Source organism: Drosophila tropicalis, unplaced genomic scaffold (assembly GCF_018151085.1).
Source record: "Drosophila tropicalis isolate 14030-0801.00 unplaced genomic scaffold, ASM1815108v1 contig_878, whole genome shotgun sequence".
Lineage (NCBI taxonomy): Eukaryota > Metazoa > Arthropoda > Insecta > Diptera > Drosophilidae > Drosophila > Drosophila tropicalis.
In genome coordinates, this window is record NW_027173374.1 from 7,497,645 (window position 1) to 7,522,711 (window position 25,067).

Sequence of the window (25,067 nt, forward strand, 5' to 3'; positions counted from 1 at the left end):
AAATATTTATAAATAAAATACACAAAAAAAAAAAAAGATACATACACATTTAAAAATATCACTCGTTGTCATTATAAAATGTAAATTTAAACCTTTTTGTTGTACTTAATAGTCAGTCAATTTAAGTCAAAGAAACTATTCCACCTAACATTTTACGTTAATATTAAATTTTTTAAAAACAAATTGAAATAAAACACTGAATAACTTAAGTCTTTAATCAAGCAAAACCAGTTTTTGGTTGAAATTTTGTTGATTTTCTTATTTTATTTGTCAGTTCTCGTTAGCACTTTAAGGCTTATGGTAGACAGAGAAGCTAAGTGTATTTATGAAGACATTAACATTCGACTTTCCACAAAAGAAAAACCAGAGGGCCGGGGCTAACTTCGACCGCGTCAAAGTTTGTATACCCTTGCAACTTTTTTGGTAACTCTATCCTTACCTCTTAGCCATCAATGTGGAAGAACGTTTTATCTAAAAAGGCTTAAGCTTGAGAAAGAAAGGCCTACAATCATAGGAAATAACGAAGATATTGATCAAAGTCACTGTTTTCCACCGATCGTTCCTATGGGAGCTATATGATATAGTCACCCGATCTTTATCAAATTCGGCACAGTCATTAACATATATATTAAATTCAGAAATGTTTAATTTAAAAGCAATCGCGTTAAAAGTAACGAAGTTATTTACAAAAGTCACTGTTTTCGCCCGATCGTTCCTATGGGAGCTATATGATATAGTCACCTGATCTTGATCAAATTTGGCATAGTCGCTTATAGGCGTAGTAAACTCTCTAATATTAAGTTTCACGACAATAGCTCAGAAAATAACGAAGGTATTGAGAAAGTCACTGTTCGTGACTTGGCCGTTTGTATGGGAGCTATATTATATAGTCACGATCTTGATCAAATTTGGCATAGTCGTTTATAAGCGTAGTAAACTCTCTAATATTAAGTTTCACGACAATAGCTCAGAAAATAATGAAGTTATTGAGAAAGTCACTGATTGTGACTTGGCCGTTTGTATGGGAGCTATATGATATAGTCACCCGATCTTGATCAAATTTGGCATAGTCGCTTATAGGCGTAGTAAACTCTCTAATATTAAGTTTCACGATAATAGCATAGAAAATAACGAAGTTATTGAGAAAAGTCACTGTTCGTGACTTTGGGGTTTGTATGGGAGCTATATGATATAGTGGTCCGATCCGGCTGAATCCGAGATATACAACGCCTGCAGTATATACAAGCCTACGTGCAAAATTTGAGCTCTGTAGCTCTTACGGTCTAGGAGGAGTTTGCGTTGATCCAGACGGACGGACGGACGGACGGACGGACGGACGGACGGACGGACGGACGGACGGACGGACGGACGGACGGACATGGCTAGTTGAACTCGTCTCGTCGTGCTGATCAAGAATATATATACTTTGTATGGTCGGAGATGCTTCGTTCTATGCGTTGCACACTTCTGACCAAAATTAATATACCCTTTTTGCAAGGGTATAAAAATAGCGGGTATGCGTTCAAATTTTCAACAAAATAAGTATAAAATTGAGACAAAAGCATTTATATTACGATAGTCCTTAATTATTCGACTTTTCGGACAACACTTTCGCTTTACAAAGACATTTGAGCGACAGTTATGAGCCATTGTTATAAACATTACGTATACGCCCGGTTACTCCTTCTATTGAATCTAAAACAAAAGTAAAATTATTGGCTTTAAAATGTGTGTCTTTTTTATTTTGTGAAAGTAAACAAGAAATTTATTTCAACTGTCTGTTTTTGATGTTTATTAACAACCATTTAATGTTTTTATTTTCTTGTTGCAGCCCCTAAACTAAGGCGGTTTTTATTTCATCAATATGGCTGCCACATCAGCTGGCCAGCAGCAACATAAATTGAATATTGTTGCCAATGCGGAGGCAATTGCTAGCGAAATGCAACATCAACATCAACAGCAGCAGCAGCAGCAGCAGGCCCAGCAGCAGCAGCAACAAATTCAAATGTTCAAGCAACAACAACAACGGCAGCAGCAACAACAACATCAGTTTTTTCAACAGCATCAAACGAAATTTGTATCGCGGGTCGTTACAAATACAACAACAACCATGCAACAGCAGCAGCAGCAACAAATATTACCAGCTGGTTTGGTAAATGGCAATGGCAACATGGTGCAAGCAGCAAACAATCTGCAACATCAACAGCAGCAATTGCAGCAGCAGCAGCAACGAAATAGTCAGCACGTTTTTGTCTGCCCCACAAGCAGCCCGCAGTTACTTTTGCAGCAACAGCAACAACAACACCAAGCCAAACAGCGTCAAGCGCAAATAAAGTTGCCAGTAAAGTCAACATCAGCAACAGGAACTGCAACAGCAACTGTTGCTGCTGCTGCTGCTGCAACTCAATGCCTGCCGACTACAATTGCATCGCGTCAAATGAGTCAGAACAATCATCATCATCATCATCATCAGCAGCAGCTCTATGCCAAGAATGTTGCCAAAGCCAACAACAATAATCCAAGTAGACGTCACAACAACAACAACAACAATAACAGCAACAACACCATTAGCTACAATGGAAATTTGGCTCCAGGCTGGCGACGTCTAACCAACAACAATGAAGTGGCCTACATCAGGTGAGTGTTGCTATTTCAATCTCTCTCTCTCTCTCTCTCTCTCTTTGTCTGTTTGACCTCTAAGCTATATACTATTTCGAGCAAATGTCGCCTTCGTCTAGGGAAAAAAGAAGAAATGTCGTCAAAGTCTGAATATATTTATGACATAAATGAAATGATTATTGTCTAATTACTAACATAATTTCAAATAACTTCTTATTTTGTTATACGTAAGATTAGATATGGGATATCTGTGTTTATTTTAGTGTATAAATACAGTGACCACAGATATAAATGACTTATTTCTCGTTGCTTCTTTTCAAATGAAATTAAATTTAATTAGCCACTTAATTTTTAGGATAGATATTTTGTTTTGTATAGAAATTTTCAGTTATTATAGCGAAAATGAAACGGTAAACGGATTGTCGATAGCTTTTTCAGTTTTTCAGGTTTGTTTGTTTTTCGTTTTCTTCTGTCAGTCTATCAATCATTGTTGTTATTACTGCTGTTGTGGTAGTTGTTGTTGTAACATGACATTTACAGCACTTTGGAGGCTCCCTTAGAGGCGAAAAAGTCAATCTGGTTATTGTCTGACAAACGCATTCAAGAAGCCATAAAACTGTGTGTTTTGTGCCAGGAAATGCTTATGCCGCCGACGACGCCAGGTAAAAGGATGGGCAGACGAACAGGCCATGTCAGTATGTACATATATACACATACAATTCATATGTAGTCATAGTCTTGTCAGAAATCAGAAATCCATGGGTCGTCGAGTTGAAATTAATATTTACACCTGGCATTATCTTTCTTTCTTCTCTCTCTCTCTCTCTTTCTCTGAGCTATTATCATCAACATGAACAGCCCCCAAACACAAATAACCACATAGATTCACATAATTACGAACGCAAATTCAATATTTACTTAAATATGTTGAAAACCTAGCAGCAGCAACAACAAAAACAACATTTGCCTAGGCACTTTTTAATTGTTCTCATTCTCGTTCATCTTGGTCTACCCAATAGCTTCAGGTTATTTTGTGGGGGGGTAGGCGCTACTGCTTAGTTTCTCTCTGTCTACATACATATCTCGTTCTCCCAGGGGTCTTTTGGGGTATCTGTGCAAATAGTTTGCGGCAATGTGGCCACTGCTACCACTGCTGAACTGATGTTGGGTAATTGTTGATTTTATAAGTGGCTTGGCACTTCTGAGTCGTTGGTTGACTCTGGAGTTCTTTTTGGGCTTTGGATTAGTTTTTAACAGCAGTAACAGCAGTATTACCCTGTATTTTGAGCACTAAATGGTGAATATAGATTTTGGGGAACATTTAAGGATTAATTACGTGAACAGACGATGAGTAAGATTTTATTGGACCTGGGTGAGATTTTTCTGTAAGTGTCTGACCCCCCAAAATGAAATTTAATGAGATTTTCTTGGGCTCCTTTGCCTCATTCAAAGCTCACTTGATTAATGGACAAACCCTTACAATTTATGAGAATTAAACAATAATTTAGTATTTATTTTTAAGCCGTTTTAATGGAGGAACTCAAGTACATATAATTTACCTTTTGGAGGGTGGCATACATTTAGCTCTAACATAGTCAAATAATAGAGCGATTGAAGATCTAGAATCAGCATTTTTTTATTTCTATTAGTAACGCTAATATTGCTGATATCTACTTAATAACTTTACATGAATAGCCCAAATGGCATTTTGAATGAATGAAAGAGACTAAATGTGGCAAGCCATACTAAATGTAAAACCACTTTTCCGGCATAAGTAAGAAAAATCTCTCTTAAAGTAAAATCTCCCACACTTCTCATTTAATTTTGATTGTTGAAAATTAATGGAACTTTTCCCTCTTTAGAATCACAAAATAATTACAGGGTATTTACAGAAACATAACTTAAAGAAAGTGAAACAGTGAATAATCAGAAATAATTTTTTGGCTTCTCAAAAGCTGATACAGAAAAAGTCATCTGTTTGTTGTCTTTTGCTTGATTGCTTCTTAAGATAGCCTCAGGAGCTTGAATAATAATTGAGAATGTTTTTTCGATTAATAAAAATAAATCTATTATATTAATAGCCGAGGGGAAAATGTTGTTAGCACTTTTAAAGAACTTTGTAGGCATGAGTGTGGTCAAAGTTTTGTGTTTATCATTTAAAAAAACTTTTCAAAAGTTGTTATGCCCAACTTTTGACGAAACTTTAGTTACAGAGATTACACATACACACATAAGCAATATCTGTTCACATTGTTTGTTAGTGTTTAGTTTCAAAATTGACTGGAATTCATTTCGTTTAAACTGAACCTTTCTAGTGTCAACGTTTTAAGCATCTTTGAATAGTTAAGTCTTTGCACTCCATTTCCTTTTAGTTGACACCTTGTCCTTTACAGTGTCCTTTGCTGAGGGAAAGGAAAAATGTCAAATTTTACTTACAACTCGGTGGCACGTTACCAGGACATTTAGACGATTGCAAGAGTCTAGGCTCTGCTCTGCTGGTTGCCCATGGCATTTCATGGCCCGCTGGCTATGGACTTTCGGTCTCTGTGGGTCTCTGTGTGTGTGTGTTTGCTTGTGACCAACCATTGTCATTGTCCGCCGCCATTAGCCATGAGCAGCGACAACGAGCATGCGACAGCTGCTGCTGCTGCTGCTCATTTCCACGTTGCGTGCCTTTGATTGTTGTTGCAAGCAGCAGCAGTCTCAGATCGAAGTGGCCAGCCCCGCTCTACAACTCCTCTTCTCCCCTCTAGCGATTTTTTGCAAATTTTTTAAGTTTGTTGGTTTTTTTTTTTTTTTATTATTATTTGTTGCAAAAGATAACCAACACACGGTCGGTCCGTGTTTTCGGTGGGGTGGGGGAAGGAGGACTGCTACATGAAAACAACTTTTTGTTTAGCTTCCGTCTACATTCGCTGTGTGCAGTTTGCTTTTTTTTTTTTTTTTGGCGTTTTCTTGGAAAGAATGTTGCAATCGTAACAGTAGAGAGGGAGATACTTGTAGGCGGGAAAGACGGTTAGGGGGGTAAACGAGGCCAGTAAATCAATAATTGTTGCGCAAGCATTTTTCAGTTGTGTGTGTGTGTGTGTGTGTGTTGTTTGCTCAAGTGCTAAATGACTGCGCAACGTGACGTCAGAGAGCGAGAGTGTCATGTCAGGAAGAGGGTGGAAGGGGAAATGTAACTCTGAGGCGACACAAATTTGACGAACAACGAGCAGGTCAAAAGTGATGTGATGTCCCGCCCGCCCACTGTGCGGTCCACAACAGGCGGAAACTCAGCCAGCCAGCCAGTCAAAGGCAAAAGCAAAAAGGCTTCCATAAATCATAAATCTGAAACGGCAGCTGGAGATCGATTCAGAGCAGCAGGCCATCAAAAGAATGCGGAATAGTTTTTTTCTCTTTCCTCTTAGGCCTGAGGCTTGGGACTTAACTGACTTTTAGAGCGTAGGTTGCATCAGCAGTTGTCTCAATGTCTAATTGCCTCTATAAATATCTATTTGCTCTACATTTTAGTCGTTTGTGTTGTTGACTTGGCTAGCCATGCAAATTCGTTATTGATGTGATATCGTGCGAATTCAATATATTGAACAAACAATTGACTATGGAAGCTTGGACATTTTCACTTGTAATAAAAGTGATTTAAAGTCTTTATAGATAATTAATTATTGACAGCAATTGATGGCTAAAACTATGGTCAATTATTATGTATTTTGAGTAATGAACGATTAACGTCTTGAGTTTATTGATCACTTTTAAGGCAATTAAGTTGAATAACTATACAACACATCCTCCAAGTAGTCAAATATTTAATTAATGCCAATTGCTTGGCTATAATTAAGGATAATTGCCATTTATACTATGTATACATACATAAAAAATCAATAAAAAAAACTCATTCTTAATAAGTGTATGAGTCAGGTATAGAACGTAAATAGGTACGTAGGGCTGGCTAATATACCCTTTTGATCAGCTGCTTTTCTGTTCATTCTGTTTCATTCAAGAAAAAAGGATTTCTCGGATTTCCTGGCATGTCCTTGTCTGCTGCTTTTGTGTTATAATTCTTTACAGTTTTATGCGCCACAGCGAGACGAGTTTTTTTTTTGCCTTTCTTTTCGTTTCTTTTGGTTTTTTCTTTTTCACTTTTTTGCTTATAGTCAGCGGTGCCTCTCAGTGGCTTCTGCTGCTGTTGCTGTAGGTGTTGTTGGGATTATTAATTTAGTAATAGGCTCAGTCAGCTGCTCTGTCTGCAGTCGACTCGTTTTAAGGCTCGAGGGTGCACTCAAGGTCATAGGGCGTGAAAATTTTTCTACCTTTTTCCACACAGTTGGCCGGGCAATCGGCGGCGGGAAGTCAGAATAATGGCCACTCGACGGCAACACGGCTTTCTCTCTGCCACTTGACGTTTTTATGTGTAATTTATTAAATTATTTTAACTCGTTAGCTTAACGCCTTTCATGTGGCCAAAGGGGATGCTCGATAATACGAGAGGAGCGAGAGCAAAAAGAGAGAAATGAGTCTTCAGGCTCTACTCAATGTTATTAGCGCATTTTGTTCAAATAAAAACAATTTTTTTAATGAGTAAGCGACTTTTCTGTATGGCTTACAAACGGTTTAACTTCCTCCCCCTCTATTCTGCATCAACATCATCATCTTGTTGAGCTCGTCTGTTGGTCGTGGTCGTAATCGTGAAGCTCTTAAGCTTACTTGCCACGCCAGTTGCATACAAATTGAGCCATAAGCTTTTGGCATTGATGATTTCCTTCACCTTCTCTGTCTGTCTCTTTCTCTCTCTTCCTTTCGCTCGTTCGTTCGTCAGCCTGTCTGTTTGTCTGAGCCAATTGACTTGCCATCGATTTTTCCAATCTCTGAACAAGACTCATTCGACTCATAGGCCTCGTAAGTAGTTAAAAATAATTAATAAAACAAACCAGAACCAGTTTTCTGATGATGATAGCAGTATAGGGGAAAGGGAACTGGGAATGGCCCTGGTTCCTGACTGGCTCTCATCTCCTGTTTGGCCAGCTGAAAAGAAAAAAAAATAAAGAAAAGGGCTACTCAATTGACAATTCGCATACTCGTTTAACCCGTAACATGATTGTTGCTTCTGCTGTTTCTTGTTGCTTATTGCTGTCGCTCAATTATATTGTTGTCTCTGCTCTCTGGCTCTTGCCTCTTGCCTCCTGTAGCAGCTCATACTCCTTTACCTTCTTCGTCATCGTTTCATTTAATGCCCATCCCGCTTTCACACTTCATGCATTATTCAGATTTCCCATACGAAGGGTCGCAGCAGCAGCAACTTACATTTTGTCGTTGAGCTCTCAAGTGTGGCTCTGGTGTGTTCCTTTGCCTTCGTCTCCCCCCTGTCCTCGACTCAACTCGTCAACGGCGTCATCATCAGCGCCCTTGATTCCGTTCAAAACGTGCTCACACTTTACAATTAATAAGCAAAACCGAACTTTTTTTTCTTCTTCTTTTTTTTTTTTAACCCCATCACAAACAAAAAAACCTTTTTTTTTATTTTTTGGGTTTTTTGCGGTCTTATAAAGGAAACCAGCTTAAAGGGGCTCGGCAGCTTCAGAACTGGCTTCGATGTGTTTTTTGTTTTGTTTTTGGTTTGAAATTTAAATTATTTCCCATTCCATGGCAAAGAGAGTATATACCTCATTTGGATCACCATATTGTAACATATAATAAGTGCTTCTCCCTGATCTTTTTTTAAGATTACCAGCAAACAATTAATGTACGATGAGACTCTAAATTCAAAAAAAATTAAAGGGTATTGAAAATTTCAACTTTATGACAAACTTTCGTGATTCTCATGTTTCATATTGTAAATTAATTAATTTAAATGACAAAATATTTGTTTAAAGATTTTGCAAATTATACATATCTTTTTGAATTATCGATCTTATGATAACTTAATCCTTTTGGCCATAATGTTTTAAACAGAAGGCAGTTTGTTACTCTTTATAGTTGTTATATATGGTTTGTACTCAAATTCCGTTGCCAAAAACTGACTACTTTCGATGATTTACTCCACGATAGACATAACTTACAATCTTTTCTAGGCTAAAGCAGTTCCATGCTGAACATTAAATTCATAAACCAGTTTGAGTTATGCGCGGACTACATCGACGACGGCGACTAATACGTATATGTATGTGTGTGTGTGTGCGTATGTATTTGACATACGATCAAAAATCAAGTCAGGCTATATTTAATACTGATTACAATTAATTTATGCGTCGAGAACTGAAAACAGAACCAGAGTACCGTACCGTACCCCGTAGGAAGGAGAGAGACAGAACAGAACACCCGGGTCCATTAACATTGTCATGTTAATGTTAATGCCCATTATGTTAATGAGCTGTTAATCAAACAGTTGCCTATTCACTGGTTTGGCCTTTTGCATGTCGTAGGTACTTGAGGAGGGATGGAGAATGGTCGGGTGGGGTTATAGGTCTGTAAGGGACTAATTGTAGTTGAGCGGCGACGAAAGGGCAAGAGGGGTACAACAAGTAGATATCTAATTGCAATTTACATAACTCGGGAACGACAAATTGTGCGTTAAACTGGTGAATAATGAATAGTTGAAATATTTACCATTGTGTTCTGGCTGTTGTTATTGTAGTTGTTTCTGTTGCCCTCTCAGACACATTATTTATATATGTATATGTTTCGCTTTCAATTACAGTCCCACTGGCAAAACGCTACGCACGCAATATCAAATCAAGGACTATTTGCTAACACAGGGTACCTGCAAATGCGGCCTGCCGTGTCCGCTGCGACCGGAATATATATTCGATTTCAATGCTCAGGTAAGTGGGACATTAAATAACCGATATAAAACATATCCTGATGCTATAATTTTGCTGCCAATACTAGTATCTCTCTCTCTTCTTGTCTTTTAACCAGCTACCAAACTAATTCTAGTTCTCAGAAGAGAAATTCCTTATCTTATTCCACTTGCTTTATGCCTTGCTTTTTTCAGAATTTCAGAAGCTCAAAATTAGAAATATCCAATGAACTTATAGAAGTTCTTAAGCTTAGGTTCGAAATAGGAACTTTAATGACCAATTAAATCGTATTTAAGATAGCTCCGATTTTGAAGCTTCTATTGAATCAGAACTATAAAAATCGGTTAGTTATTGTCAGCCAAAATGATTCGATTGCTTTTGTAAATCAGTCAATAAAAGTTGAGAAACTCGTTAACGTTTTTGTTGTCGCATTGTCACTTTTGCTGGTAATGTGCATAATGTGATTAAATCTAAATCGATTTATGTCGTATTTATCGCTTTTATGGACATTTCACGCGTCCATCTCTATGTTTGTTGTAGAGTTTAAAGCTCTTAACTTGTTTGTCTCATAATTGGCTGTAAATACCATCAAGCAATGAATGAGCCAAAAGAAGAGGGAAGCCTAAGCTAAAGTTACAGCCAAAGCTGAATCTAATTGAATGTGCACTGAGAGCTAACCTAACCTATAACAGGCAGACAAAGAGCAGGCTATCGAATGGGTGGACCATTGCGGGGTGGTGGTGGGGGAGATGGAACAGCATTCAACAGACTTTCACTGAGCATTGCAGGCAATGTAAGAGCTCCCCACCACCCCTCCTCTCTCTCTCTCCCTCTTTCGCGCTGTCGCTCTTTCCTAACCTCGTCGTCGCTTTTTTTAACCAAGCTTTTCTGGGCTTCCAGATTAACGCAAAATATTTTGTAAAACCAGTTTGACAACAAATCGACTGTGACGACGACGACGACGACGTTGACGTTGACGGTGACGTTGCCGTCGACTGCAACTCGTATTGGATGTGCAAGCTGCATAATCACACAGAGTCGTCTCCGTCTCCAGTGACCATCTGCCGTTTTACTCCCGAGCAAGCTCCAATTTGTTTGTTTCTTTGTATGTATGTATGTGTGTGTGTGTATGACCAGTGAAAATCGCAGTGAAATCGCTTGCAATAAGATTAATTTTCAACAACGAAAACTGTTAACGGTAAATCACACCCAGACATGACCATGTGCCGTTGTTGTTATTCTGTTTCTCTCTTTCTCTTTGTCTTGGCTGCTCTTATTGGCTTCTGTCTCGACTTTCAGTGTTCATCTCTCTCTCTTGGCTGCTGTTAACGTCGCTGTCGTTGTTGCTGTCGTCGTTGCTGGTGGCTGAGGTCATTAATTTAAGTTTATGGTTTCTCTCTTTGGTTTCTGCGTGACGTTGATGCCAAAACGTCAAGGCAAGCGCCAACGCCCCCGCCTTTGTACACACACGCACGCATACACATACATTCAATGTCCTTTTAATATGATCTCAATACCCCCCATGCTGCTTGTCGATAATACATTGGGAGAAAATAATAATAAACCGATAATTGATATTAATACTCATAATTAATCGATTGATTCCTTAATCTTCCTGAGGTGGCAATAAGAAAAATGGAAATTCAGACTACGTTTGCTGAAATGAAATGCCTTAAAGTCCAATACAATCGCGGAGTTAATTTACTACCTACCTACGTAATTTAAATTTAGAATATTGTGATTAGTTTTTCTCAGTGTACACACACGCTTTATAAGTTGAATGTCTGAACTCTGTCGTCAGCCTTGATTGTCGTCGCCTTTTGTTGCTGGATGGCTGGCTGGCTGGCTCATCAATCGATATTTCGGTGCAATGCACTTATAACGCTACTTCTGTTCCCAGCTAAAGTAACAGTAACATCTCCAGAGCATACATTTACAGCATCCCACTCCTATGCCAGAGACACAGAATTGCGTATTATCGAAAGGAGGCAACCGCAAATTTGTTTACTAAACACTTCATTGTGCCACAGATAGCCCAGCCGACCCCAGTCTCTTTCTCCCTCCATCACGGTTGACCACAAGTCGATGACTGTCTTGTGTTTGTGTGCTTTTGTTTGGGGCAACGAGCTTAAGGATTGAGTTTTGAGATTTTCTCATCCCCTCTGTCGCCGTCGTCGTCGTCGTCGTCGCCTGTCTTTCAGCTCATTCAACTCATGACCCTCCGCTCGATACCACACATACTCCCTTGGTTGTTGGCTCGCGATACGTTTTGGCAATGATTGATGTGGCAACATAATAAAGTCGTCGTTTGTTGGTTGGTTGGTTGGATGGTTGGTCTGTTCGTTCGTTTATTTGTTCACATTTCTGTTTTGATTATGGCCATTTCATGCTGTCACTTAACTTCAGCCAGCCTCTCTCTCTCTTACTCTGTCTCGCTATGGGCCAGCAGCAGCGGCAGCTTATTTAGGTGTGGTAGGTTAGGGATTTTTTTCTTTCTTTCTTACTTTCTTTCTTTTCGTGTGCGGTTTTTTTTGGTGAAAGTCGTAGACAAAGCGATCTGTCAGTCAGTGGATTGAGTGAAGCGAGCTAAGGTTGGGCCTGCAAATAATAATGTTACCCTTGTCAGTGGGAGTGGAAACGGGAGACAGGGAATTGCTTTTCATTGGCTTTCAGATTGGAAAGTTTAAAGACAAGACAATCCAAAAATTGAATTAACAAAATGCTGTTTTCTTCTACAAATGAAGAGAATAATAAAAACCAAGGACAAATCTTGTTGGATTATTGGATTAAAAATAAGTCAACAAAATTTCGAAGAAGATTCTTTTGTTTTCCCTTGTGTGTCAATTGCAAGAAATTTTTGTTTTACATGCGATTGCATATGGTTATTTCTTTACTGTATACCGTGCGTATACGTAATGTTGATTGCGTATACGTATAATCTTCAAGTCAATTAAGTCATGGGCATGAGCATGGAAATACATGATAATTAAGTATAACAAATTTGGCATTTGTGATACAAAATACACACACAAATACGTGAATATACATACATACATACATATATGCACATTTTAAGTTTATGACTCAGAGAAATCGTTTTATAGCCATTCAAAGAGTCGAGCATATGACGCAGCTAAGCTAAACGAATGCTTTGTTGTCCGCTTGCTTCACTCGATTCGGGTCAGCTCTATATAGAGATTCACTCAGTCGACTGCAATTGTCGATAATTAAACAATTATTTACAATTGAAATTTTCAATTGCAAAGTGCAAACAAAGAAAGAAAAAAAACCAACGAAAACCAATAACAAAACAAAACAAAGCAAAAAGCTTCATTTTTCTGATATTTTTCATTCGATAAGTGTGAGAGGCAATTGAAATTGATTTTCCAAATGCAGCAGCAGCTAACTTTGCATAGACAATGCGAGAGAGAAAGAGAGAGAAACAGTGAGACAGAGAAAAAGATAGACCCAGGCAAGTTAAGCAAACAAATAAAACTTTTCGACCCAAGTTTGCCTCACATTGTTTCTCTCTGTTTCTGTGTCGTTCAGCAACACATTTTAAGGCAACCAAACAAAACAAACAAACTTGAGAAGGTCAGCGTCGTCATTGTCGGCAGCTCGTTTCAAAAATTTACAGCTTACAATAAAAATAAAACAGAAATGAAATGAACGCACTGTATGTATTTTGTAGCCGCTGCTGCGGTGCTACGTCTGACTATATGACTTTCAATGAGCCTACAAGTCGTCAGTGTTTAGCTTTTGTTGTTGTTTTTGTTTGTTGAATGTGCGTGAAGGTTGCTTGCGCCAATCAGCGTACAAGTGTCAGAGGCCATGATGAGGGAAGCGATGGGGAGAGAAGGAGATTGGAACATTCGGGGCAAGGGATGGATGGGCCATGGACAGCAACAAAAATGAAAATGAAAGTGAACCCGGGGTAAACAGTTTTCTGTGTGTGTGTGTTTGTTGCTGTCATTCATTCATGCCAATCTCGTTGATCTTCTCTTCTTTGCCTTTTGCTCCTTTTGCACACCAAAAATGCAACCAAGCACGTCCATGTCCACGTCCTCACATCCTCATCCTCATCCTCCACATTGCTGCCGCACTTTTCGGCCAATTTGCATTTATAAACATTTACAGAGCGAGGCCGGCCAACAGCAGCAGCAGCAGTGAGACGATTGCAGCAGACAATTTAGCATATTCATGGAACAACAACGAAAACAATTAGGCTGATGTCGGCGGCAGGTGGGCTGAGGCACCACCAGAGCTAGTGGTGCTGGTGGTGGTGGGGTAATTTGCACGTCACTTCATTGTGAGCAGGAAGACTTCACTTCACTTGGCAAAAATTGAATTTTTAGTTTAAGAAAATTGGGGGAACAACGTTTTACTGTTCGCACTATTCTCTGCCGACTGCATTTCTTTTTTTTTTTTTTTTCGGTTTTATTTTGTCCAGTCATTCGTTTGGGTTTTTATAGAAACTTCATTAGTCCAAATTAAATGTTGTACGCGCCATGAGCAGACAGCGTGGCATTGGCAGCACCAGCACCATCACCATAAGAATGAACGAACGAACAGACACATCAAGGGCCCCTCTAGAAAACGAAGTAACAAAAAATAAAAAGAGAAACTGTCGGCTGCATAAGTGCAATGCCATGTTGTGAACAAAAGGGGAGGGGATTGAAGGGACTCGGAGTAAAATGGTGGGAAACGTAGATGGTGCGGCTAAAATGGGAGGGGGAAAACTAAGCTGTCTATCTTCTGATGTCTCCAGAAGCCAAGTGCAGCATAAACGTTGACTGACATCCAGCTAAAAAGCAACGAAGCAACTTGACTATAATAAAAACTTTAAATGCAAAAAAGGGACAAGAAATCCTCTTCGTTTTTAATGAAAGCTAAACCCAGTATCACGATAAAATGAATAAGATTTGACATATTTTCTATTTCTTTTGCCAAGCTGTGGGGTGAGATAAGTAACACAAGTAAGATGTGCTTAGATTTTGCTGTTATAAAAAGTAATTTAGTTGAATGAATAGAATATTTCATGATGCTTAATAAATAAGAAATTAATTGATATATCATAGCATTTTCTAGCTTATAGAGAAGCTTGATGAAGTATTTCTTTCATGCCCTGGCAGACCACAATGAGTGGCAGACAGCTAAAGACTCCATCTCAATGCTAGCTTTTCTGTTCCTGTGTCCTCGGCGCAGGATACAATGTGCACTTATAGAGCATTCGAGTTAAGAAACTTAAAGACCCAAAGCTATTGCTCTGTCTTCTGTTTTAGGTATTCAAAGCGTCAAAATCTCTTGAATCCGAAGCCATTTCATATAATAAGCTTGCATTTATCTGGCTTCATTATAGATTCTGCAATGTGGCACTGCTGATAGGGTGTGGAGGGGATGATGTTACGCCAAAGGAACTTCCGTGTCGATGAAAATTTTCATGGAATTTCCGTTTAATAGAAAGTAAAGAGAAATAAGAAAGAAAAAATAACAGAAGACATAAACTTTGCATTTCCCGTGTTTCAAAATAAACTGACAACTGCATTTCTGTAGAAAAATGTTCCTTCCAAGGTTTCTTCTTGCATTTCAATTTAGTTTTAAATGGCATCGACAAGCAACCTCCTTCCTGGCATCGCCTTTATATCCTGCTCCCCATTCAGCCCACCTAGCATTAACCGAGGGAACGTTGAGCGATTTCCGTTGTGGGTTACGTCATGCATTGCAGAGTGGTCGCTAAGTGTGTGCGTGTGTGTGTGTGTGTGTGTCTGTGTGTGCACACGGAATGGGAATCTTACAGGACCTGAAGGACTTTGATGCAGCGACTGGCAATGGCGACGTCGACGTGACTGAGCGATTACTCATATCCGGCAGCGAGACCAAGTTCCTGACTGGTCTAAAGTGCACACAATTGCCCGTAGGAGATCCGACTTGGTTGGTTGGTAGCAAGTACTACCCTATGCCAACCATTCTGTTTGCTGGCCAGGATTAAAGCCTTTCGCTGCTTGCCGGTCATTATGACGTTAATGAAATCCAACACCGACCAGGCACCCACCCACTCACCCAGTCACTTGTTCATGCTTAACACCTGCCTCGTCGCTAGCCAGGACTATCACAGCCTGGCTCGTTTGCATGTCGCCCACTCGTTGACCGCGCCCCCCGCCACAGAACCACTCCACCAAAAACACCCTCACGTTAGCAGTCTGTATTCTGCTGCTATTGGCCCACACAGTTCGTTTTAATTTTCACAATTATGCATGCAAAAGTGCAATGTTTGTTGGTATTTCACTGGTATTTTCGTTTGGGCATTTTGTTGCGTGTTCTATGCGACTGACGAAGCGGTACGCGGGGTTGCATCCTGGCTACATGGTGTCTGTTGACCCTTTCTCCTTTCTTCTGGCTCTTGGCTCTGTCGAAAACAGGAACAGTTAATACGTCAAATATGCAAAATGCATGTTTTACTCTACAGATACACACACACACACTGTCAAACAAAATTCGTGTCCAAAAAGTTGTATCCATATTGTACATGTTGCAACATTATACATACATACATATGTACATATGTATGTAGATTTATATATGTAAAAATGTAATATTTGTATTCATTAGCGGCACGCTTTGGTGGAGTGTCAACGCCAAACGATGTCGCTCTGGTTGCTTTTAATGCCAATAACCACTTTGGGTAAACAAACAGGATATACCAAGAGTTGATTGGGCTTTAGAGTTCATTTGTATAGGAAAGATTGTTAATACTCTGGATTATATTAGCCCACTTGTGCCTTAAAATGTGTTATATCGTTCCTCAATTCGATTTTTATTCACCTTTAGTAATATTGAATCAGTTGAAGAAATGTACTTGGCAAGGGAAGGAGAACAGACCTAACATATATTTCAATAACTTTTTTTAAAAGGGAAATAAGGCTCAAATATTTTACGATTCCCTAAAACTTTGAAGCTTCCACTGCTTTTTTAATACTCTTCAATTGACAATATCCAAATTAACAAGTTTCGAATCGATTTTGACTTCAGTTATCTTTCAAAACTGGGTATTCATTGCGTCGATTGAAGTATTCAAATTTATTGCAATTATTCTTGTTGTTATTGCCGCTGTCACCAGCACAGCTTTTGCTTAATTATTTTTCCATTAAATGGCAATTAAATTTTTGGTATTATATTATTTTAAAAATCCATCCTATATATGTATGTATCTGTATCTATATATATGTATGTAGATGTATATAGACACCATATGTATGTATAATAGGGAAAATCATATTAAATTTAGCTGCCAATTCGTAAGGGGCTCATTTGCCATGGCAACAACATTTGATTGCAGTTGCATTTATTTGAATATATATATATATATATATATATATATGTTTGTATATGTATGTTGTGTACCTAGGTACTATAACTTTATATCTATATACATATATGTATAAACAAGCAGACAAGCAGATGAAGAAGACACACAACTGTATGCCCCTGTGTACTTTTGTCCTGCTCTCTTGTGGTGTTGCTGCTGGTGTTTTATCCTACTCTAGATAGGAGGCTGGCTTCGTTGGGGAGTTGTGGGATGAGTTGTGGTTACAAAAGTTGAAATTATATTTGCATTTTGTGGCCAGGGCAGGAGCAGTCACCGCCTTTTTGGCCAAGTGGCAATAGGAAAAAACGAGCAACAGCATAAGAACACTTGAAACTTTTACAAAGGCAACAGCAAATAGAAGGAACAACAAATCAAAAGCTTATGTATTTATGTTCTTGTTGTCGTTGTTATTGTTGCTCCTTGTTATAAAGTCATTCAATGTGAGATTAGACAAAACGCAACAGAACTGCAACTTGAGATACATTCTAGACAGTCTGGGATTATGTGCGGGGTAGTTTGGGGTGAGCGCTCCATAAATATCCATTCAGACTGACAGCAGAGTTGGGCGGGGGATGGCATTAGCATTATGAATTGAAGGGTTTCATTAAAATTTATTGAGAGAACAAATGATATTTCGAAATTGGCTTAAAGGTCGTCTAACAATTAAGGTCTTGAAGTCTCTTATAGCAAGTCGTTAAATTAAATTGCAGAGAACCAAACTGGATCTAAAGAAAGAATATAATAATAAAACTATTTCGATAAGGCTCGAAACCAAGAGGTGTGTTTTATAATACCTTGCACTTAGTATTTTGGTCTTTTCCCTCTTTGATTAAGTCAAGTAATAGAAATGAGTTTATCTTATTTCGGCATTGAAATTTTAATCTTTGTTTAGTAGCTCGCAAGTCAATTAGATTTGCATATTTATATAGGAAATGTTTATATTTATTTGCCCATTTTATTGACTCAGTCATTCCCAGTGTTCCTGTAGATTGATGTGGATGCCATTTAAGTTAAACGACTTCGTCTCCTTGGCACGACTTGCAATTATGCGTTTAATTTCGCAATTTTCCGCCAAGTCCCCACAGGATTCAAGTTGTTTGTGGACATGATTTAATTGCTACGTTCTTCTTACGCGAGTTGTAGTTATGGCCCGATTGGTCGGTCACTCAACACTTGTGGAATAACAACAACAACAACAAGAACACTTTAATGTTTAATAACCAACTTTGGTCAGCGGAATGTCCACTTGCTTGTGCTCCTAAAAGGTTTGCCTTTTTTTTTTTTTTTTTGTTAAGTGCCGAGTGTGTTTTGTACAAATTGTTGACCCAAAATGGAAGCAACACATTTTCAACTCACTTTTACGGACTTGGGTTTCGCTCATCGGCCTGGGCTTGGGCTTGGGCCAATGAAGCAATTGTGTACTCCGTCCCACTGATTGAATTGACAAAATAGCAGCAACTCCCAAAAGGGCGGCGTCGAAAGGTATGGGTAAATTGAAACCTCTCGGCTGGCTGGCGGCAAACTTATTTGCATAAATTCCATCTGATACTAGGGTGCACCTGCTGCTGCTGCTGCTGCTAACTCTTACCCAATGTGGTGGGTGGGTGATTTGGATTTAGGAGCGGCATTCAGAGGTTTTTGTGTGTTGTGCGGTTGCTATGACATTATTTTAGCGACTCGTTTGATGTGAATTCATTCAATAGAGATTGATTTACACAGCATTTGATCATTGGATTACATATGTAAATACACACACACACACACACTTGTTTGACTTTCAGTCAACTTTTCGTTCTGGCTATGCTAATTGGACTGTAACAGCTTCTAACAGACAAGGTCGCCCTTAATCCACAAAAATCTTATAAAATCAATCACACAGGAAAGAAAACAAGCATCCGATTCGATTCAACCAAATTTGTATACTCTTTGACATAGATTTTGTGATTATGTGAGTGGGGAAACATTTTCATTGATTTATTTCATTTACTAAAAACTATTTCCATCGGCTGTTCGGCTGATGGCTTCAAAGAGAATTGTTTAGATTATTGATTTCCGGATACCTAACCTATCCAATGTGAAGAGTATAAAGCGATACCTCGAATGTCTTTGACGCCAAGGGCGCCAAGATAAAGTGTTTTTTTCGTTTTTCGTAAGCGACTCACGTTTTGCTATGCAAATTAATTTAATGCCAAACAGTGTTCGCATATATACAAATATATATATATATATATATAGTATATGTTTGGCATTTCAGTTTTCGATTTCAAATTGTCAGCAAAATGAAACGTAAAGACGTTTTTATTGTTGTCGTCGTCACTGTAGTTAGTCTTAGTTGCCGCCGCCATCGATTGTGTTGAGTGGCGGCGCCTAATTCGATTGCTGGGGCTGTGTCGCATTTATACTAATTATGGCAATTTGTTTGCTTTATGCAAATTGCAGGTACCCAACATGCCATTGAGGATGCCATCAGAGATGCCAGCGTCATCGTCGTCGTCGACGACGTCGTCAATGGCTTCGTCAACACCTTGCCTACACCAGAGGCGATTTCTTGAATCTCAACAACAGCAGCCACAAGCATCAGCAGCAGCAGCAGGAGTCAACATTATCAAGGATGTGTCTGAGGCAACAATGGAAGCTACGACGATGCCATCACCAATGGCAACAGCTGTCAGTGATGTCTTTTCAACTTTGATGACAACGAGAACAACAGCAGCACCAGCAGCAGCATCAGCGACATCAGCAGGAACTACAACGCCACCAGCAGCAGCCACAATAACAGCAACAAGAACAACTATAAACACAACTTCATTCGAATTGGCCAATAAAGGTAAACACAGATCAATATGCTAAAATCAGTCAAGAAACTTTTACGAGAGCTTTAAATAATTTTATTAAAGGTTGAATTATTTTAAATTTATCGTTAAAATGTCTTTTCATATTAAGTGTCAGTTTGATTTAGATGCTTTATATCCGATTTATTCAAGAACAACATAAATATTTCTATTGTCGATACGTTTTCTTCAAAGATCTTTCAAGAAATCCATTAGTGATAAAATTTTCTCTGCCTTTCTACTATGGGGTAAAACCATTTTCTGGCTTTTTTTTTGGAAATCTTAAAACATTTAATAAAGTAATGAATATATTTCTGACAATCTTTAACTTTCAATTAGTGAAAATTACAATGATTTATTGAGATGTCGCTAAATGTTTATAATTTAAAAACTGAATTGAGGTAATCTAAAAAACTTCAGTAAATTCTAGAAAAATGAGAGCAATTTGTTTTACAATATTTGTGTTCCGCTTAATGAATCTTATCCCATCCTTGGCATTTTGTTGGCATTTATAAATTTATAAAAAAAAAACATACATACATATACAGAACTGACAGAACGAACCCATGGCAACACTGGAATGCTTTGCCATGCACAAAAGTATGCTATATGAAAATGTGAAGGCTGCATTTTTGCGCAACTGCAAATCCAAAAAAAACACTGGAGACCCAAAGAGTGAAGGAAAAACAACGACGATGGCTACGACGAATGTGGTGATGGCAACCGACTAAGAACGAACGTATCCGTAGCAGCGGTAGCAGACTCACAAAATGCCCCCCAGGTAGTGGTTGTGGGATTGAGTGGGTGGCGCAGGGGGAAAATAGTGTAGATACGTGCGATAAAAGTTGAAGGGAAGACCAAGGGGCAAAAAAAAAAGCAAAGTAAATGGTAAAATGGAGCAAACGGCAGGAGACAAACAAACAGAGATCCTTGGCAAAAGGTGCTTGAAGTTGGCATCGTTTTCGGACTAGCTAGCTGCTAGCTGCTGCTACTGGCAAGTGAAAAACGATGCCTAGACAATGATAAAGTGAAAATGCACACAAAGACACAACAGACAAACAAGCAGTAGCAGCAGCGGCAGCGGCAGCAGCAGGAAGAAAGGATAAAAACGCAGGCAAGCGCAAACAAAAACAGCAAAAGAAGCAGCAGAAGCAGCGAGTTCAACAAGCTTTCAACGGAATAGGGTGGTAGGAGCAAGGGCATGTAATATACGTAGGGTTGGGATGTATTGCACTTTGTATGTTGTTCCGTTTGTTTATACGCCCCGTGGTCCTGGCCCCTGGCCCCTACCCCCCTGTCTCCTTTGCCTGCTGTGATTTTGTGTATGAGAGCCGTCAAAGGAATTTAACGCGTTCCTCCTTTCATTCGAAATGCATCACTCAAAAGACATTGCGAAAATGTAGGTTTTGGTCCCTTACCCTCACTCAATCCTAAGGCTCCATCCTATTTAAAAAATATATATATGTATGTACATTAAACCTCTGTGTTTTTATTAAATGGTCTCGACCGTTTGACACTTGAGAGTGAATGCTTCAGGCTGTGGTTGTGGTCAGTCAGAGAAATTGAAAAGTTTTTGTTTGTAGGCCACATGGCTTGAGATTGTCCTCGGGGGAAGTCTACACTGAGCGAATTGCAAATTGTCTTCAACCCATATATAACTAGCTTAAGTATGTATTTGATTTAGTTCAAATATTTTCTCAGTTATTTACTGCTGAAAGTTAAAAATCAAAGTACATATTCGTAAATAAAAATGCATTCCCATTGTCGAGTTGTGGGATTTTTTCTCGTCGTGTTTGAATATATTTCTATTGAAAAAGATTCTGTCGATTTCATTCAGCCGAGGCTTTCACTAGTTTGTCCCTTTCCCTTCGCCTTGATGAGAGAAAGATACATCCGCTTGCTGCTACCTTCTGTCCTCTTTTGGTTTTGTTTTTTTGTATATTTCTGAAAAGGTTCTTCACTTTTTACAATTTAAGGCAATTTGATTTCCATTTGAGATACTATTTGCACAAAAGTGCAAGGAAAAAACTAAAAGGACAACAAGAATAAAAATTGCAAAAGCTGTTGCCAATTTTCAATATCAAGTCCCGCTCCGCCCACACGCAATGGACAGTGGGGGGTGAATGGTGTGTGTGTGTGTGTGTGGGTGTGGGTGTGGGTGTGGGTGTGGGTGGTAAGGCGTGTCTGGAATAGGGCAAACATTTGGCAAACATTGTTAAAAACTTTCAAATGAAAAGGTTAATTGAAACAAAAGGGACTTGACGGTAAAAGTTTAGCCAAGCGCGTCCATTGCGAACCGCCTACCAGACACGCCTTTCAACTACCGCCCCTCTGCCCAGCATACCAATATAGAGCCATGCACTGGCAAAGGATATTGGTGGAGAAGGAGGTGTAGGGGAAGACGGCGGAAGGCCAATCAACGTCGCATTAAAAACGCCGCACAAAGCAAAAGTTTTCCACGTTTTAGAATTTTCCACGTTGTGGTTGGAGATTTGCCTAAAAACTTATTGTGTGCGTGTGTGTGTGTGTGTGTGTGTGTGTGTGTGTGTGTCCAGGCTGGGATGAATCTAAAAATTTCTCGCGGGTTTGCAGCTTAAATACCAAATGAATTCTGTTTTTTGTTTCTTGTTGTAAAAACAAAAATTGCAATTTTATTCATTGTTTTTTGTGGTTTCTCCTTCTCCCAGTAACAATTCGCATTAGAAGGGGCAGACATTGACCCGACAAGGGATTGGCTGTTTTAATTTTGTTTTATTTCGTACTTTAATTAAGTCTGCCATTTCGGGTTTTCCTTTTCCCCCAAAGTGTCGCCTGGCGTGTTGACCTTTTTTTGCAGTTGCTGCTTTGGCACCCAAAATTTTCAGCAAGACTTATGGCAGGGGGCACTTTAAGGACGCGCAAAGCTCTTTGCATTTGTGCAGAATACTTGACCTTTTACTGACTTTGTCGCCTGACTTTCTTTCTCCCTCTTCTCTTACAGATGCTGATTGCCACAAATATGGCAATAATAAATTGCCAGCCACATCCACATTGGCAACAACGACGACTGTTGTGCAATCTAGTCAAGCATTAACAGCAGTTGGCGGACCATCAAAACGTGATACATCTACAAATCCCGCCCCAGGTTCAGGTCCAGGTCATGTGATAAAGCAGCCAACAATGTCCACGATGACATCGTCAACTGCAGTGCTTCCTCCACCACCAGCTCCCGCCTCCGGCGCCGGCAGTAGCGGCGACTCCGCCTACACAGCAACCCAATTTCAAGGATGATCCCGCTGGCTATCTACAGCAGCAGACAACTTTGCTGCACAACACCCTAGGCATGGGCATGGGATTGGACACAAGCAAACCGAGATCATTGCCACAGGAGCCCATTGTGCATAGCTCCCAACAGCAGCAGCAACAACAGCGTCAGAAGATGCGCCGCCTGTCGCTTTTTAACAAATGGGAGCCAGAGGCTACTACTCCGGTCCAAACGCCAGTTTCCGGACCAACGCCACGCTCTCATCAGGTTGACACTGCATTTGCTCGTCCTCAAAAGCCGCAAATTACCAGCGTTTCAATTGTGCCCACTGCTCAGGAGTCGCCCGTATCGAGCAGTCCCCCCCGAACAGGTGGGTGCCATATCCACCAGCCACGAGAGTCCACGGCAAAGTCTCTCCTCGCCAACGGATTCACTGGACTCGGCCAAGAGTAGTACTCCTTCACCATCGCCCAAACTGCAAGTGCAGCAGATTCAACAGGCCCAGCCCCAAACGCAATTGCTGCAGATGCGACCCCAAGGCGTTAATCAGACGACCCAATTGAGGCTATTGCGGCAACAGAATCATGCCATGCCCGGCCAGCGTCTACCAACCGTGGTCAGTAGCAATAATGGGGCTAATGCAGCCATATCAAGGAGCATTGTGACCACCACAGCGGGAGCCTTGGGTCGACCAATAACCACCACACAGACCACAGGATCCTCGGGCATGGCTCAACTGCAGACAATGGCTGGCACTTTGGGTGGAGCCAATGGAGGAAGTCAGTTGATAATGACTTCTACGGGACAATTATTGGTTATACCAAACACGGCAGGCAAACATCATCAGGCTCAGCATCCTCACCAACAACGTGGGGGGCAGCAGCACCAAACGAATATGCTGATTCAGCAACAACAACAGCAGGCGGCTGAACTGCATCATCATCCAGGAGGTGGCTACATTGTTAGCCAGCCCACAAATGGTGGAGCTGCCCACAATGGAGCCAACGGAGGCAGCAGCAGCACTACTAGTAGTAGTAGTAGTAGCACAGTTATACTTAACTCGGGCGGAGCAGCAAAGTTATTGCATCATCAGATCATCACCTCCCAGGCAGGACAGATTACAGCGACGGCAGGAGGAGCAGGTGGAGCAACTGGGGCGCCAGCCCAGACAGTGCTTTTGAATACCCTGCCAAATGGTGGCTATATTGTTCAGCAGCCGCAACATCCGCAGCAGCAGCAGCATCAGCATGCGGAGCAACTTTTGGCCATGCCACAACCGGCGGCACCTCCCCCGCCTGGACAAACATTGATAATAAGTTCGCCGGAGGGTAAAAGGAGGACACGGAAACGTAAAGTTTCCATATGCCATACGCCACCACCACCATCCACCACCTCGTCCGCCTCACCAGTCAAGACTCATTCGCCACAGATCTCGCCAAGCATCCCCAGCCAGGCGCCGGCCTTACTCCAACAGGCCGCTGCAGCAGCAGCAGCGGCAGCAGCTGTCTCGGCACCCCAGCCAGCTCATCAGTTCTCACATCAGTTTCAACTGAGTCCTGGCATCCAGGGGATTGTGGTCAATAAGCCAGCTCCCCAGGCAGCGCCTCAAACTCAACAGCTGTTGCTCCAGAATGGCCAAATATTGCAGCACGTGAATCTCATTGGTCAGCAATTGCTTATGCCGGCGGGTCTTGTCATGGGACCGGATGCTACTCTTCTGCAGATCCAGAATATGCCCACTACGAGTCTACTGACCCCACAGGGACCAGTGATGCTGCGAACGCCTTCGCCCCAGAGCCACAAGCCTTCATTCATCTCTCCCAGTGGTGGCGGACAGCAGTATATAGTGGGAGCCAATGGTCAATTGAGTCCCATTGGACAGATATATTCCACTCCCATGGGATTGGTAATGCCCACGGGTCATCAACAGGGTGGAACCTCATTTGTCCAGGCTAGTCCAACCACCACGACCACCATTCAGATACAGCAGGCTCAGCAGACAGCCCAACAGGCAGCCACCACTCAGATAAGCCTTCAGCCGCCGCCACCGGCCACCAATAGCTATGTGACTGAATCGCTCGCTAATCGTCAAGGAACTGCGGCCAGTCCACCGGATACAACCACATGCAGTCCACGGAGTCCGGAAAGGCCGCCTAGTCATCGTAGCAGTGGCAGCGATATGGTAAACTTTGCATACCATTCTTCAAATC

The 25,067-nt window shown here is 40.6% G+C and overlaps 1 protein-coding gene across 1 annotated transcript in view; it reads left to right on the forward strand.

Annotated features, from left to right (window-relative positions):
* The window catches only part of sba (six-banded), a 30,067-nt gene that overhangs the window by 1,528 nt on the left and 3,472 nt on the right, over positions 1-25,067 (forward strand). Inside the window, 6 exon segments of the mRNA XM_068299223.1 lie at positions 1,832-2,637; positions 9,314-9,437; positions 19,222-19,609; positions 22,594-22,824; positions 22,826-23,216; positions 23,218-25,039. Coding sequence (XP_068155324.1) covers positions 1,865-2,637; positions 9,314-9,437; positions 19,222-19,609; positions 22,594-22,824; positions 22,826-23,216; positions 23,218-25,039 — 3,729 coding nt within the window. The 5' untranslated portion in view covers positions 1,832-1,864.